This window comes from Tripterygium wilfordii, chromosome 6, assembly GCF_013401445.1.
Source record: "Tripterygium wilfordii isolate XIE 37 chromosome 6, ASM1340144v1, whole genome shotgun sequence".
NCBI classification, from domain to species: domain Eukaryota; kingdom Viridiplantae; phylum Streptophyta; class Magnoliopsida; order Celastrales; family Celastraceae; genus Tripterygium; species Tripterygium wilfordii.
This window is the reverse complement of record NC_052237.1, coordinates 385897-401865: the sequence shown is the minus strand read 5'-3', so window position 1 is coordinate 401865 and position 15969 is coordinate 385897. Positions and strand designations below refer to the sequence as shown.

At 37.7% G+C, this 15969-nt stretch overlaps 1 protein-coding gene and 1 pseudogene across 1 annotated transcript; one reads left to right on the top strand and one right to left on the bottom strand.

Moving 5' to 3' along the window:
• Positions 1-3297: 3297 nt before the first annotated feature.
• Positions 3298-5265, top strand: LOC119999439 (probable galacturonosyltransferase-like 7). The gene has a single exon (XM_038847003.1). It carries the CDS (start codon positions 3846-3848, stop codon positions 4938-4940), a length of 1095 nt encoding a protein of 364 aa, XP_038702931.1. The 5' UTR covers positions 3298-3845; the 3' UTR covers positions 4941-5265.
• Positions 5266-7060: 1795 nt separating this feature from the next.
• LOC120000048 lies at positions 7061-15666 on the bottom strand (annotated as a pseudogene).
• Positions 15667-15969: the final 303 nt, after the last annotated feature.

Genomic DNA, 15969 nt, shown 5'->3' with positions numbered 1-15969 from the left:
AAAGAAAAGACAATTAGAGTCAATCTCCAGTGACCACCTAAAAAGTATTCTCTAGAATTGCTTGTGCATTAAGCATACGCGAAGGCTTTTCGGAATCGCTTTCCAAGTCTTATTTTCAAATTCACAATGCACCCAAAAATAAAAATGTAAGAAAAAAGAAAAAGTAGACGAAAGAAGAGAAGCATGATTTCACATAAATTAATAATTGAATCAAAATATTCTTACTTGCCACGCCTATCAACTATGAGATATTGACCTTTTTTTTTACTATTAATTCAAGCCCAACTCAGGTCACTTATGATCCATTAACCTTTTATTTTATTTTATTTTATTTTATTTATTTTTGACAAGAAAAGGTCAATATCGATCAGTTGAGGCACAAAAGAAAGTGGTGACGACCCACGACTATGGCCACCCAACGGCTATATATATATGTGAGTTTGGTTTTGAAAAATGGGAGTCAAATTTGTAACAATGACTGCTCTACCAACGGCTGTCCAAGTTGATTAAGCTCTGTAATTAATTTAACCACAAATAATTCTTATTCAATTCTTTTATTGTTTCTTTTTTTTTTTTATATTACAACTCTAGCTCTACCCAACCAATAATTTGAAATAATATACATTTCTTTTTATGGTATCTTATGATCAAATGACTCATTCAACAAGATAAAAATATACTTTACTTAGCTTGTTCATGGAATTAAATATTCTATAACATTGTTGGGACTTGGGATTAGAAATTTTGTTTATCAACCAGAATTGCTACACCACCAAAAACACCTATCAATACTATAAAATATGTCATCAAAAATGGTGACAAGCAAACAAAGATAATGACTTGTGACTTCTTAACAACTTGTCTCATAGTTTAATTGGTGAATCTCTCTTGAGCTAAACTCTATATAAACTCGAGAGTTCTTGGATTTGATTTCCACTATGAGTAACATCCTGGTGATTACGTGCTAGGTTTTAGCCAAACTCACAATGTCATCAGCTGAAAAATTTGTGTGATAGCGAGGTTAATGGCTCGGATTTATGTTTATATAAGATATTTAAAGGGAAAACTTGTATGATGTCATCGGATTATATATATATAGAAAACTTGGTTACTTCTAAGTTCTAACATTAGTTGAGGAGAACCATTCATGTTTATTAAATAATACAGTACTAATACTTTAATGGATCCTTGTAACCATACAGGCAAACGGGTTTTCTGTGGTCCGTGACCCGAACCCGGATATTTAACTTGAAGTTGGATCCAGGCTGGTGGAAGGATACGTAGGGTTGGGGCTGTAAATGTGTTAATCATCACCGACAGCTGTAATATGTGCTCAGGCTCACCGTACACCTGCGTTCCTCTAATAAGACTTGACACCAGTAGCCACGAATTTCCACGTGGATGAGCTTTATTGGTTTGACTGAATCAGGCCTGATTCTGATTGCCTGAAACGACTCGACTCTGGTGTTTTCTGATGTGTCCTTTTATTTATGGCTTCACTGGATTTCCAACTCTTTTATGTTTAATCTGGTCTCGATCTTCGCGAAAACTTAGATTAACATGTTAAATGCCTGCTAAATGGCAAAAACATGATACTCAAATGGGGCCCATGGGCTCTACAGGACGAGTTATTGGGGGCTGCGGTAGTTTTTTTATAGCAGCCTCCGCTGTAATTCTATTATAGTCTAGAGTAAATTTTTTTAAAATTTCAAAAAAATTATATTTGTATTTTGATCGTTTATACGAATCAAACGATATATCATTTGTCAGAAACGAAAATCAAATTCAACATAAAAAATATATAATAATTCTGAACCGTTTGATATAAACTTAAAACTTTCTATGTCTTTTTTCAGATTAATTTGATTTTTGTTTCAAACAAAAAACTCTATGGTTAGATTCGTTAAACAAAATACTATACCTATATAATTTTTTTTAATTATCTTTAAAAATAATATAAATATTCAAAATTGCTACGGGGCTACTGTAATTTGATGTACAACAACCCCCAATAACTCCTGCGAGAGACCCAGACAAGGGGCTCTGCGGGACCCATCCATCTAGCTTTTCTTGTTTTTTGCCCACTATGCATAACAAAAAATGCCAGAGATTTTGATGACTAAACGTAATTATCATTACCTTAAATTAAGAGGAATTGGTGAATTAATGAAAATTTTGGTTTTTTTTGTTTGTCAGAATCGAAAATTTTCGGACAAACTACGTACAACAATAAGGACAAGCAGGCACGCTTTATGGTTTATGTAACCAATCAATATCATGCAACAGTGGGATTGTTAGTGCACCTTTACCATGTGAGTTTGTGTTTTCAATTAGAACATTTTATGTTAAGATCTATTGCTAATGGACAAGTAACTTAGCCTATGAACAATCACCCATATAATATATATAACTCAAAAAAAATAAAATCAATAAAGGAAATTAATCAATATGAAATTCAATTTAAGTTGATTGAAGAAAAGAAATTCGAAAAAAGAGGGTGAGTAGAGGGGTCTGAATCTTCAATCTTGATACAGTTCATGACAACTATATATACACAAATACTTAGAGATTGTATTTGACAACCAACACGATCAGAACAATGAAATTTTATAGGGAAAGCATATCGGAAAAAGATGTTTGATTGATATAATTATCAAAATCACATTAATAGCAAGAAAGTGGAGAACTATAAAGTAATTGATTCTGACTAAACATATTTTACTTTTTTTTTTCTTCTTAATGAAATGGAAAATATCCTAGAGTATATGATAAAAATCTAAGGGACTCAAAATTGTTTTTATGGGCTTTCCCCTTAGTATTTAGATTCGTGTTTAAACGCGTTCGTGGTATGAGATGAACTTTACATTTGTTTATATGTTACTCTGGGTTTTGTATAAATGTTTTAAAGATTTTAAATTTTCTTCATGAGAATTCTAATCATCATACAAAAAGCAATGGTGTTGTCAATTACGCATATTAAGTGAAATATTCAACACAAAAGGGAACATAATAATAATAATTATTATTACCTAAAATACAAATAATTAATCCCTTAACACAAGAGGTGAAAAGAAGATCATCTTGTTAAATGCATAAGCTTAATTTGAAATTATATTATACCATAAAAAATCATTCCGATGAACGCAAAAGGAAAGAGTAGAATGAGTGACGTGTATACCAAACAAATGTACAAAAACTAAGATGTCCAAGTGTATTATTGTATTCTGTACATATACATGCTGGTATGGGGATACAATCGTCATCAATCACAGCTGGTCCTTCCCTTGCGTTTCCTTCTGCAATGCTCTGCCACTCTTGTTTTCCCTCACTTATTTATTTCTATTTTCAACAAAAAATTAATAATTTCTTTATGCTATTTCTATGGTGAAAAACGCGAGTTTAGAAAAGGTCGCTCTATCCCCGTCTCTCTCTCCTCGTAGCAGCACTTCTTCTCTGCCTCTGTTTCTCTGTTACCTCCCCTCCCATCCCATACCAGACACACTACTATCGATAGGGGAGAGGGGAATAGAGCGCACGTTAGCAACGGGCGCCTAATCTTGCGCCCTGGTTCGGTTTCTATCCATGGATTCTTCTACCGCTTTCTCTTTTCTTAAACCGTCGCTTCGTTACTACGGCAAATATTCTTTGACGCACTGAGAAAAAGAAGATCGATTCCACTTTTTTTTGCCTCTGTATTTATTTTCTTTTGAGCCTTGTACAACTTTGGCGGACAACCTAAGCGTTTCTTCTATCGCCTGTGTTTTCGGTTACAGTAGATTGGTTCGATTTCTAATCTAAGAAGAAGAAAAAGGAGGAGAGAAGAAGCGAGGGATTTTCCAGGTGAAATGTTGTGGATTAGGCGATTCTCGCGGTACTTCACTGCTGCGATGGTGATGATCCTTGTGTCACCTAGTCTGCAATCCTTTCCTCCCGCCGAGGCTATTAGATCGTCTCAGCTCGACGGATTTCTACGGTTTCCAGGTCAAAAATCCACCGCAGATTCGATGGACCGGTTTTCATTCAGAAAAGCCTCCGCGTTTCGCAATGCAGATGAATGTAGCTCCACTAAGTCTGGGAAAACGGGCGTATGCGATCCTTCTTTGGTTCATGTGGCGATTACTCTGGATGTGGAGTATCTCCGTGGTTCGATAGCCGCTGTGCATTCGATTTTGCAGCATTCGTTGTGTCCTGAGAGCATTTTCTTTCATTTTCTGGTCTCAGAAACCAATTTGGAAACCATAGTAAGATCCACTTTCCCTCAATTGAAATTCAAGGTGTATTACTTCGATCCGATGATTGTACGGGACCTGATCTCCACTTCGGTTAGGCAAGCACTTGAACAGCCGCTAAATTATGCTAGGAATTACTTAGCGGATCTGCTGGAGCCGTGTGTGCGCAGAGTAATTTACTTGGACTCTGACCTAGTCGTGGTTGACGATATTGCGAAGCTCTGGAGTACGAGCCTGGGCTCTAGCACAATCGGAGCTCCGGAATATTGCCACGCTAACTTCACCAAGTATTTCACCGACAATTTCTGGTCGAACAAGAGGTTTTCCGATACGTTTAACGGCCGGGAAGAGTGCTACTTCAACACTGGAGTGATGATCATAGATCTGGTTAAGTGGAGGCGGGCCGGATACACGAAACGGATCGAGAAGTGGATGGAGATCCATAAGAACGAACGCATCTACGAGCTTGGATCATTGCCGCCGTTCCTCCTGGTTTTTGCTGGACACGTGGAGCCGATCGAGCACCGGTGGAATCAGCACGGGTTAGGTGGTGATAGTGTGAGGGGCAGCTGTCGTAATTTGCACCCTGGTCCAGTTAGCCTCCTACATTGGTCCGGTAGCGGCAAGCCTTGGGTCAGGCTAGACTCCAAAGAACCGTGCCCGCTCGACGGACTATGGGCACGATACGACTTGTACGGACACCGGCATTGAAATGACAGGAAAAAAAAAGAAAACTGGTACTAAGATTAGTAAATTACTAAATTCCTCTTCAGGACTGTTTTTATCATCTTATTGTTCTTTAATTCTCCATTTGTTCTCCCCATTGTTTCGTGTCCTCTTCTTCTTCCACTTTCCCTCAGAGTAGCATATTTTGTTGATTTTTTTTTATTTAAATTTTGCCTTTTCTTTAGTTTTACTTTCAATATGATCTCTTAGGCGATTTGTATTTTATTTCATTCTATTATTCCAGCCTCCGAAAATAAAAGGGAGAAAGAAAAGGTTGTGCATTCTCTCTGTTTTGGACTTCAGCATTCCACTTTCCAGTTGCTATTAGGGTCAATGAAAAGTGGTTTGTCTGTGAAGATTCTGGTGAACAGTTGATGCCTAGATGTGGGTACATTGGTATTAGTTGCCGTATTTGGCAGATATATTTTAGATTTTCCAGAACCAGAATGCCCAAGTGGGGTAGTTTTTAAATTTACTTCATTCAATTGCTTCAACTGCAAATAAGCAACTTTAACTGAGACATTAATTTATCTTTAATGCTTCGGAGAACTGCATACCTCCAGTGCTTAGAAATCTGGGTATTGCTGTCAAATGATGTTGACTTGCTTTGGTTTTGGGACTCAACTCTGTTTTTACGAAAACAGAGATAAATTGAAACATTGAATTGAGTTGATTTTTTTTTCCCTTTTGTGTTCATTGTTTCTTCAGCTTTGTGCATAATAAGTGGGTGTGATATATACTTACAGTCCTCGTATGTTTAATGTTTAGTCTGAATTTTAATATTTTGAAGTCTCCCAAGTGGTAACATTTTACGCTCATGAAGCAGAAATTATTACTAGTTCAGTTAGTTCTGGTTTATTTTGTCATACTTTATGATACAGTGACTGGCTTTTTCACATTGTAACAATCCAGCTGGATATATCCATTGTAAACTTCTCCCTCTTAATTTGACCTTTTGGTGTCATTTCTCTTATAATAAAACGTAGAATTACCATATGAACATCCAATTCTGAAAGAATGTATAATAAATTGGTATTGTCATGTGAGTTGTTATGGTTTCTTCTAAACAGGACAATGTATCTCTGCTGGCTGACGACCCAAATTAGGGAGTGTGGGCATTGAACAACCTAAAAACAGAGTTTCTTCGGCGGCGGCCGCACAAGACTCTTTTGATCCCACTTGGATGATTGTTTTTTTTGTAGATTAAAAACCCATTATTCTTAACTAATTTTTTTTTAAAATAACTAAAAAGGTTGTTAATGTGTAGGCTGCATAAGAATGTAATGAATGATCAGATGGGGTATCGATAGAGGAGGGAGGGACCCGGACAGATGTAATTGTTGCGCACGAAAGGGCCAAAGTTGGGCCTGGGACCCAATTTCTTTTGCCCTTTCATCAAACAACTTGGGCCTGTTTCTTTGGCTCAAAGTCATTATCAAATTGGATCATTGGTGCTTCTATTTACAAAAATTTCAATATGTGCCCAAATTAAGGTAACTAAACAAGCCCGAATTTTGATTAAGACCCAGTTGGGATATTTTTTTTAAAAAAAAATTTCATTACAAGTCATGATCAATTAGTCCCCTCAGTGGAAGAATATGGTATTTCTAATGCAAAACCACGTGCATGAACAGACAAAAAAGAAAGGCACATGAGATTGGGCTCTTCTCTGGAGTTTATCCACTTCGGTGGAAGCCAAAGTCGTAATCGTTTTGGGAGGTTTGAAACATATATAGTTTGTCATTTAGACATGTGACTGATGGGAACAAAAGAAGGAAAAAAGAGAGGAGCACACATGTATTGGGTAGTACCAAAAGGAGGCTTAAACCCTCAAGAGAGGATCTTTACAGCTAGAAACAGCCATTCAAGGAAGGAAGAAGGGACCATTTGACCATCCATGTTCCACAATCCCCTTAAGATTGCGCATCTCTCTTAAAAGGTTAACTGAAAACAAGAGAGGGTAGCTAGCTTCTCTCAACTGGGACAATGAAACAAGTTAAGAACCCACAAAGGGACAGTGTTGATAGTGCCCAACAAAACAATTCAAACCTACTGGTTTTGCTTCTAAGAAGTGGAAATGTGTAAATTAGTGGTACTTTTGGAAGTATTCATGCTGAAAAAGAAAGAGACTTCTTTTGTCTCTACTTTCTGTAACATTTCATGTAGTTGAAGGATAACCATGGTATAGTATATGACAACATTGTACACGATATCTTCGTATATATAAACTAAATCATGATAAACCAAATACAATTAGACAGCAAAAGGGCTTCTCTGAAATAAGGAGCACTTCCCTTTCTTCAGTAACCCTTGTAACACCGCTGCAGGATGAGCACTTGTTCCACCTATCAACCAGAATTGCTCATTTCGCCACCATTTGTGGAGAGTGATTCCTGACCATCTTACTTCGAGCATTGCAAGCGTGCACAAGGTGATTCTGATTGCCAACAAGTATATGAGGAGGGTCACACAGTGGCTTTGGACAATGAATTGCCCAGAGAAGAGTGAAATTGCAGGGAGAATGCAGCAGACTAGGAGTAATAAAGATGTGAAAGGGCGCATTCCTGCATTGAAATATGCCACTCTCTGCAAGAACTTCATTCTTCTATGCATTGTTCCTTGAGAAAAAGATCTTGACCTAGCCAGTTACCCACCGATCTCCATGGTCTATTGTGCATTCGATAGCCAGTCACCACATCTTCTGTCACAAAACCATAAATCCAACCAACCCTTTTGCCCCACTCAGTTTTATCCTCGTGGAAGCAAGAGATGACACTGATTGCCTCTGCAACAGTTGCAGTATCTAGAGGCTCAAGTGAACCGACTGGCCTACCATGGTTTCCATTTCCTTGAGAATGTTGAAGAAGCCTTCCTGGGAATTCTGCTTCCAGAGTAGATGCAGCCAGAGTTGTAGAGTTCCCAAACCTTTTTGGAAGAAGTAAAGACTCAAATGTCTAAGTTATCAGGCAATGCTATCTCATCCTCTTCCTTCTTTGTCACCTTAGGTTTCCTCAACAACTTAATTTTCCTCCTACCAAACCATCCATGATGTTCTGCTGCCTGAGGAGGACTGAATCCATACAGAACAGTTCTCCTAAAGACAGCGTGTTCCTACATGTATTGGACCCTGCAAACCATCTAAAGCTCTCATACACACATCAAAGAACACACTGTATTGTGGTTTGCATACCGATCATTTGGATCCATCCCCTCGAATCTTTGAGGAAACTGAACGTAATAGATCTCATCGTCTCCCCTATCCAGCATGAAGCACATTCCTTCCCTCAAAGCCAAAGAGTTGTGAATCTAATGATCACAGTCAAGAGTCAAGACTAAGGATCAATGGACCATTAGACATGGATTGCACTAGTTCAAACAGGAGCAGTCACTGCCCCAGCTTTCTTGTTAATTTGTTATGGTCCTGGCCTATTCTCCCCTTGATACATAAACCAGCATTGGCATTCTTTGTTGGATATATATAGCATGCATAAGTCAATATAGTAATAATTGCATAAACAATGACCAAGTTACACAAACAGTAACATACATTAACAAAACAGTAACATAAATGCAATTGCTTATATTAAAGAATACCAAATCAAAAAGTCAAGACAATTGATAGGAGAACAGCAAGGAAGAGCGAGGTACGGTGTGCACCGAATCTCCTTAAGGTGAATTTGCCACAGCCATTTGGTGTCAACACTTCCGGACAAGCACCTCCCAAGATACAACGCTCTTTTTGTGTAGGTAAGTGACACTACAATACCACACAACACTTTCGAACCAAGAAAATGAATGTACTCTCAGATTTGTGAACAAAAGAATAAGAGGAGAATAATAGTTTTTGTAGTCTCTCAACTCTACAACTAAGCTCTCTATTTATAGTAAAGCATTTCAACAAAATGGTCCATAAAATCAGCAATATGGACTGATTTTTAGGACTCATTATTGACCCATTTTCATGGTGAAATTATCTCCACTAATCATTGACCATAAACAAACCAAGAAATTTGTGGGTGGACCTTAACTAACTTTGAATTGGTCATATTATGCACCAATGTATATGAGAATTACACATGAGTGGAAAATGTGTCTTGGAATGAAGTATATTTCATTCAACTACACTTAATGATATTTAATATCATTATTTTCCAACAATCCCCCACATTGAATGATAATAGACGATAATTCAGACACGGAAGTTAGTCTGAGAGTACATTAGGAGAATTACTGCATCGAGATAGGTAACTTTTGGCTTTGAACCTTCCTTAGTGAAAACTTATTGGACTCACTTAACTAGTCAGTGGACTAATGTCTTGAACTGCCAGTTGTCTATGTAAGCCTAGTCAATAAATCTCACACAGCACTAATCCAATTCATAATTGGTTCTTGGTTGTGTTCATTATTTCGGCCCTGAACATCTTGGGTTCAGTGAGTGCTTTAGAAAATCCCGCCTTTAAAGATTTTCATAGAGTCGGCCTTACTCTTCACTCACATAGGTGATATCCTATCAAGAGTATCATCTAATACTCCACTTGTATTTACAAGATATAGGTATCATTAAAAGCATTGCTTAACCTTGATACTCGCTTAACACTTAGTGCATCCAAGGAATGGGTTGGAATTAAAATTCCAAAGTACTCACTTGAGTTACACAAACTTGTGTTGTCCTTTTGAACCTAGTTCATTGGATCTCCAATTGCTAGGTTAGGTTTCCATCTGGATAACACGTTATTATAAGGCTTTCAAGCCCATCCCCCTTGATGCGCAGTCAATTTGCTCTCTACTCAACCCCTTTGTAAACGGATCCGCTAAATTGTCTTTAGACTTCACAAAGTCTATGGAAATTATTCCATTTGAGAGCAACTGCCTAACGGTATTATGTCTACGACGACTATGTCTGGACTTACCGTTATATATCATATTTTGTGCCCTCGCAATTGCAGCTTGATTATCACAGTGAATGCAAATTGTAGGCATGGGTTTCGACCATATGGGAATATCCTCTAAAAAGTGACGAAGCCACTCTGCTTCTTCACCAGCTTTATCCAAAGCGATGAACTCTGATTCCATCGTTGAACGTGCTATGCACGTCTGTTTTGAGGATTTCCAAGATATTGCCGCACCCCCTAGGATGAATACATAACCGCTAGTTGATTTCGACTCCTCGGAGTCTGAAATCCAATTAGCATCACTATACCCTTCTAGAACAGCCGTGTATTTACTATAATGCAAAGCATTCTCCTTGGTTTTATTCAAATACCCTAATACTCTTAATAGAGCTTTCCAATGCTCATGTCCAGGATTGCTTGTGTACCTGCTTAGTTTATTGACAGAGTACGCAATGTCTGGCCTCGTGCAGTTCATAATATACATGAGACTGCCTATAACCCGAGAGTATTCCAACTGTTCAATACTGTTACTAGTATTTTTATGTAAGACTAGATGAGGGAGAAAAGGATTATTAGCATCCTTGATGCCATGTCCTTTAAACCTTTCAATCACTTTCTCAATATAATGTGATTGAGATAAAGCTAGACTTTCCGAATTTTTGGAAATTTTAATGCCCAGTATCACATCAGCTTCACCCAAGTCTTTCATATCAAAATTTTTTGATAGCATTTTCTTGGTACTATTGATTATCTCAATATTACGTCCAAGAATTAGCATATCATCGACGTATAGACAAACAATTACACATTCGTCGTTAACGACTTTGGTGTAAACACATTTGTCACACTCATTGATTTGGAATCCGTTCCGAATCATCACTTGGTCAAATTTCTCATGCCATTGTTTAGGAGCTTGTTTAAGTCCATATAATGACTTGACAAGCCTACATACTTTGTGTTCTTGTCCTTTGACCTTAAACCCTTCAGGTTGTTCTATATAGATCTCCTTATCGAGTTCACCATTCAAGAATGCAGTTTTTACATCCATTTGATGTATCTGCAATTCATATAGTGAGGCTATGGCAATTAGCATCCGGATGGATGTAATTCTCGTAACCGGTGAATAAGTATCAAAGTAGTCTAGACCCTCTTTTTGTCTAAACCCCTTGGCTACAAGCCTTGCTTTGTACTTATCTATAGAACCATCAGCTTTAAGCTTCTTTTTGAAAATCCATTTACATCCAATTGGTTTATTCCCCGGACGGAGATCAACCAATTCCCAAGTATGATTACTTAGAATGGATTCTATTTCGCTGTTTACAGCTTCTTTCCAAAATGGAGCTTCTGGAGTTGACATTGCCTCATTGAATGTCTGAGGCTCACTATCTATCATGTATGTTAGATAGTCTGAACCAAAGGATTTAGAGATTTTTGATCTCTTGCTCCTTCTTGGTTCTATTTCATCAGCCTCTTGATTCTCATTCTCAGAATTCGATTCTCTAACCCTTTTCTGAGAGTTTTCTGTATTTTTATAAGGAAATGTTTCCTCAAAAAATTCAGCATCTCTTGTTTCCATGATTGTATTAACATGGATGTCATCAATTTCAGATTTGTGTACCATAAATCTGAATGCACTACTATTTTGTGCATATCCTATAAATATGCAATCAACTGTCTTAGGTCCAAGTTTAATTTGCTTTGGTGGAGGTACTGCCACCTTAGCAAGACACCCCCACACTTTCAAGTATTTGAAAAAAGGTGTTCTTCCTTTCCACATTTCATATGGAATACTGCCTGTCTTTTTGTGGGGCATTCTGTTAAGAATATAATTAGCAGTTAAAATTGCTTCCCCCCACAAGTTTTGAGGTAAACCAGAACTTATTAACATGGCATTAACCATCTCCTTTAATGTCTTGTTTTTTCTTTCAGCAATCCCATTTTGCTGAGGAGTGTATGGTGCAGTAGTTTGGTGGATTATTCCAAAATTTTCACATAACTCATCAAATGAGGCAGAATCATATTCTCCACCTCTATCGGACCTAAGAGATTTGATCTTTTTATCAAGTTGAGTTTCGACCTCATTTTTATACTTGATAAAAGCGTCCAAAGCTTCATTTTTGCTCGCTAATAAATAGACATAGCAAAACCGAGTACAATCATCTATGAAAGTGATGAAGTATTTCTTTCCACCTCTACTTTGAATAAATTTCAAATCGCATAAATCACTGTGGATTAATGCTAGAGGCTCAGTGCTTCTCTCAATTGATTGAAAGGGTTTTTTAGCAAACTTTGCTTCAACACATGTTTCACATTTATGGTTGTCATCCAAATTAAATTTGGGAATTAGCCCCAAGTTTGCTAGTTTTTTCATTGTACCATAGTTTACATGTCCTAATCTACCATGCCATAGACAAGGAGAAACAACAAAGTAAACTAAAGACTCTGCTTTATTATTATTGGCAATAACAGCCTTCGGGTACACAAATTTGGATTTTTCATCCATTATAGCAACACAAGCCTTAAAAAGGCCATCACTAGCATAACCCCTTCCTACATACATTTCACCCTTCCTAATAGTGAACTTGTCGGATTCAAACACCATCTTGAATCCCTTCTTGATCAGTACAGGGACTGAGAGCAGATTCTTGCGAACCTCTGGAACATGAAGCACGTTCATTAGGGCCAAGGATTTCCCGGATGTGAACTTCAGGATCACCTTACCCTTTCCCTCTACAGTGGCAGGAACACCATTAGCCATGTAGATCTTCTCTCCATCATCTTTCTTTTCATAGGAGGCGAAGAGATTCTTGTCAGTGCAAATGTGAGCAGTTGCACCTGTGTCCACATACCAATCTTTGGTATTTGTCACCAGATTCACCTGGGAGACCACAGCACACAACATCTCATCATCTTCTTCACCTTCTTGTTCGGTCATATGAGCTTGATTAGCAAGTTTTCCCTTGCCCTTTCCTTTGTTGTTTGAGCGTTTTCTACAGTCTTTGGCTCTATGTCCGGGTTTGTCGCAGACATAGCAGTTGCCCTGAAACTTTTGTGACTGCTTGCCTTTGGCTTGGTGATCTCGTTTCCTTTTCCCATTGGGCTTGGAAGTTTCAACCAAATTTGTCTTGGGCACCCTTGGAAGTTTACCACTCTTCTTCATATTTTCCTCTTCAAGCCTTAGGTGAAGGCTTAGATCTTCCATATTCATCTCCTTGGTTTTGTGCATCAAGCGATTCTTGTAGTCGCTCCACCCAGGAGGTAATTTCTCTATGACTGTTCCTACTAGGAAAGCCTCACTCAAATTCATTCCTTCTGCTTCAATTTCATGCAGGAGAAGCTGAAACTCTTCCACTTGTGCAACGACAGACTTTGAGTCTACCATTTTGAAATCATGAAACCGACTCACCACAAATTTCTTTGTGCCGGCATCCTCGGTCTTGTACTTCTTGTGAAGAGCTTCCCATAATTTCTTAGTGGTGGGTATCTTGCAATACACACCGTAGAGTGAGTTCACCAATCCATTAAGGACATGGTTTTTGCATAGATAGTCTCCATACATCCATGCTTGCACAGTAGCAACAGTCGAAGGATCCGACCCATCCGCACTTATGGCAGGACACACTTCTGTGAGGTATTTTGAAAGTCCACAAGTGGACAAGTAGAACTGCATCTTTTGTTCCCACCTCTTGAACTCAGTACCACTGAATTTCTCCGGTTTTTCTCCCAAAACCACAGAAGTCACGCGACCAGTCACGGGATCAGCTGTCCCCATAGTGGGTGCCATCGGAGTGGTCACACCAACGCCACTAGGGCCAACCATACCGGTCACGTTGGTAGGAAGAGCAGGGCTATCTTGAGTAGTCACGCCAGCTTGGGCAACAGAACCAACTGGGGTCAGACCACCAGTGGTATTCTCATCACCTCCAGGAAGGACGGTGGATTTCTCATTATTTTGATTTTCAGCCATTGTCTTTCTACACAAATCAATGTGTAGTGTAAGTAACACAAATAGATCAAATAATTCTAAGATATAACACCACAAAATTAACACAGAATTTAAAGTCACAAAAAAGCTTTGTCGGCTTTCTAAATTAGAGACTAACAACTTTGGCAACCAGATCGTTTCCAGGTAAGAGGGGGCCTTCCGTATATTACGGCGCTCAATTAAATAGCCTCTTTCCTAGACAGAACTTTCTAGACATTGCTTAGTCATCGTTAAATCACTAAAAAGATTACCAAAATATTTGCATACAATGACAAAATTCAGTATATAAGAATATTGAACTAGAATCAATAATAAACACTTAACAAAAATTTTCAGTTGTAATAACTAAAGTAATGATAAAAACCTATTAATAGTACTTGATTGAATTTGTGTATCACATATATTGAGACATACACGGTTAAAAAAAATTTAATTTAATTTTTCATTTGGCAGAGAAGCAGTTAAGCATATAGCATGCTTTGTTCCAATGAAATCAATCCAACTATAACAATTGCACCGAACCAACAACAATAGTAATTTTATATGACAATTCACATGCACAAACTTATATGACAATTCATTGATTCTGCACTAATCGGTTTTTTTAATCAAGTTGATATGCACGTACATATAAAGATGGACAGATGCAAAGTTCGTTCAATACACTTTCAATATATGCAAGCATGCCAGATTTAACAAAGATACAAAAGCCAAAATTCACCTTAAGATTGTTGGATATATATATAGCATGCATAAGTCAATATAGTAATAATTGCATAAACAATGACCAAGTTACACAAACAGTAACATACATTAACAAAACAGTCACATAAATGCAATTGCTTATATTAAAGAATACCAAATCAAAACGTCAAGACAATTGATAGGAGAACAGCAAGGAAGAGCGAGGTACGGTGTGCACCGAATCTCCTTAAGGTGAATTTGCCCCAGCCGTTTGGTGTCAACACTTCCGGACAAGCACCTCCCAAGATACAACGCTCTTTTTGTGTAGGTAAGTGACACTACAATACCACACAACACTTTCGAACCAAGAAAATGAATGTACTCTCAGATTTGTGAACAAAAGAATAAGAGGAGAATAATAGTTTTTGTAGTCTCTCAACTCTACAACTAAGCTCTCTATTTATAGTAGAGCATTTCAACAAAATGGTCCACAAAATCAGCAATATGGACTGATTTTTAGGACTCATTATTGACCCATTTTCATGGTGAAATTATCTCCACTAATCATTGACCATAAACAAACCAAGAAATTTGTGGGTGGACCTTAACTAACTTTAAATTGGTCATATTATGCACCAATGTATATGAGAATTACACATGAGTGGAAAATGTGTCTTGGAATGAAGTATATTTCATTCAACTACACTTAATGATATTTAATATCATTATTTTCCAACATTCTTATGTCTACTTCGGTTGTGTCAATCAGATTCTCCCCATCTGCTTCTGAGCCAAAAACTGGTTCTGCATTTGGTGGAGCCACCATTGCCCACATAAACAAAAGTATACAAATCTCTATCAAACTCATGGCCATGAAAATTTTACAAAAACCAAATGCTAGTGGAATTGCCTGAATAATACCGGCATGATCTCCTCTGGGGTGATCTCTCTCTGCAGAAGTCCAAGTTCCAGGCCAGTGAGAACCATCTGACATTCAAGTAGCCTTTGGAACTGTAATGTGGTAAAATGTATATTTGATTACACATTTACACCATGCAAACTCTTTCACTTTCGAGCTTTCAATTACAAAAACTTGAATTTTTAAGTCATTTGATTAGGACCTTAATTAACAGACAAATGGATCTTCCATGCCGGCTCTGCCAGTTACCTACTCAAGCTGGCCATCTCATCAGAAAAGGTACACATTAACAACTAGTCAAATACTCTCGGACCATATAACTTAATTATATGTAAACTTAACTATCTCGTTCAGACAAAGACTATTTCTCATGCAGTTTCTCCAATTCAAGCCGGCGCACCATAATGAACCACAGCCATGTCTGAATGAGACTATGTCCACCACACCGTATTATTAATTCTACTACAAATAACTAATCCCTCTTTTACTTGTCTTCGTCATGAAATGAAATTAGTCACAAACCCCTCTGAATAA

Coding starts and splice junctions, on each gene's coding strand:
- LOC119999439 (XM_038847003.1), top strand. CDS start 3,846: ATGTTGTGGATTAGGCGATTCTCGCGGTACTTCACTGCTGCGATGGTG.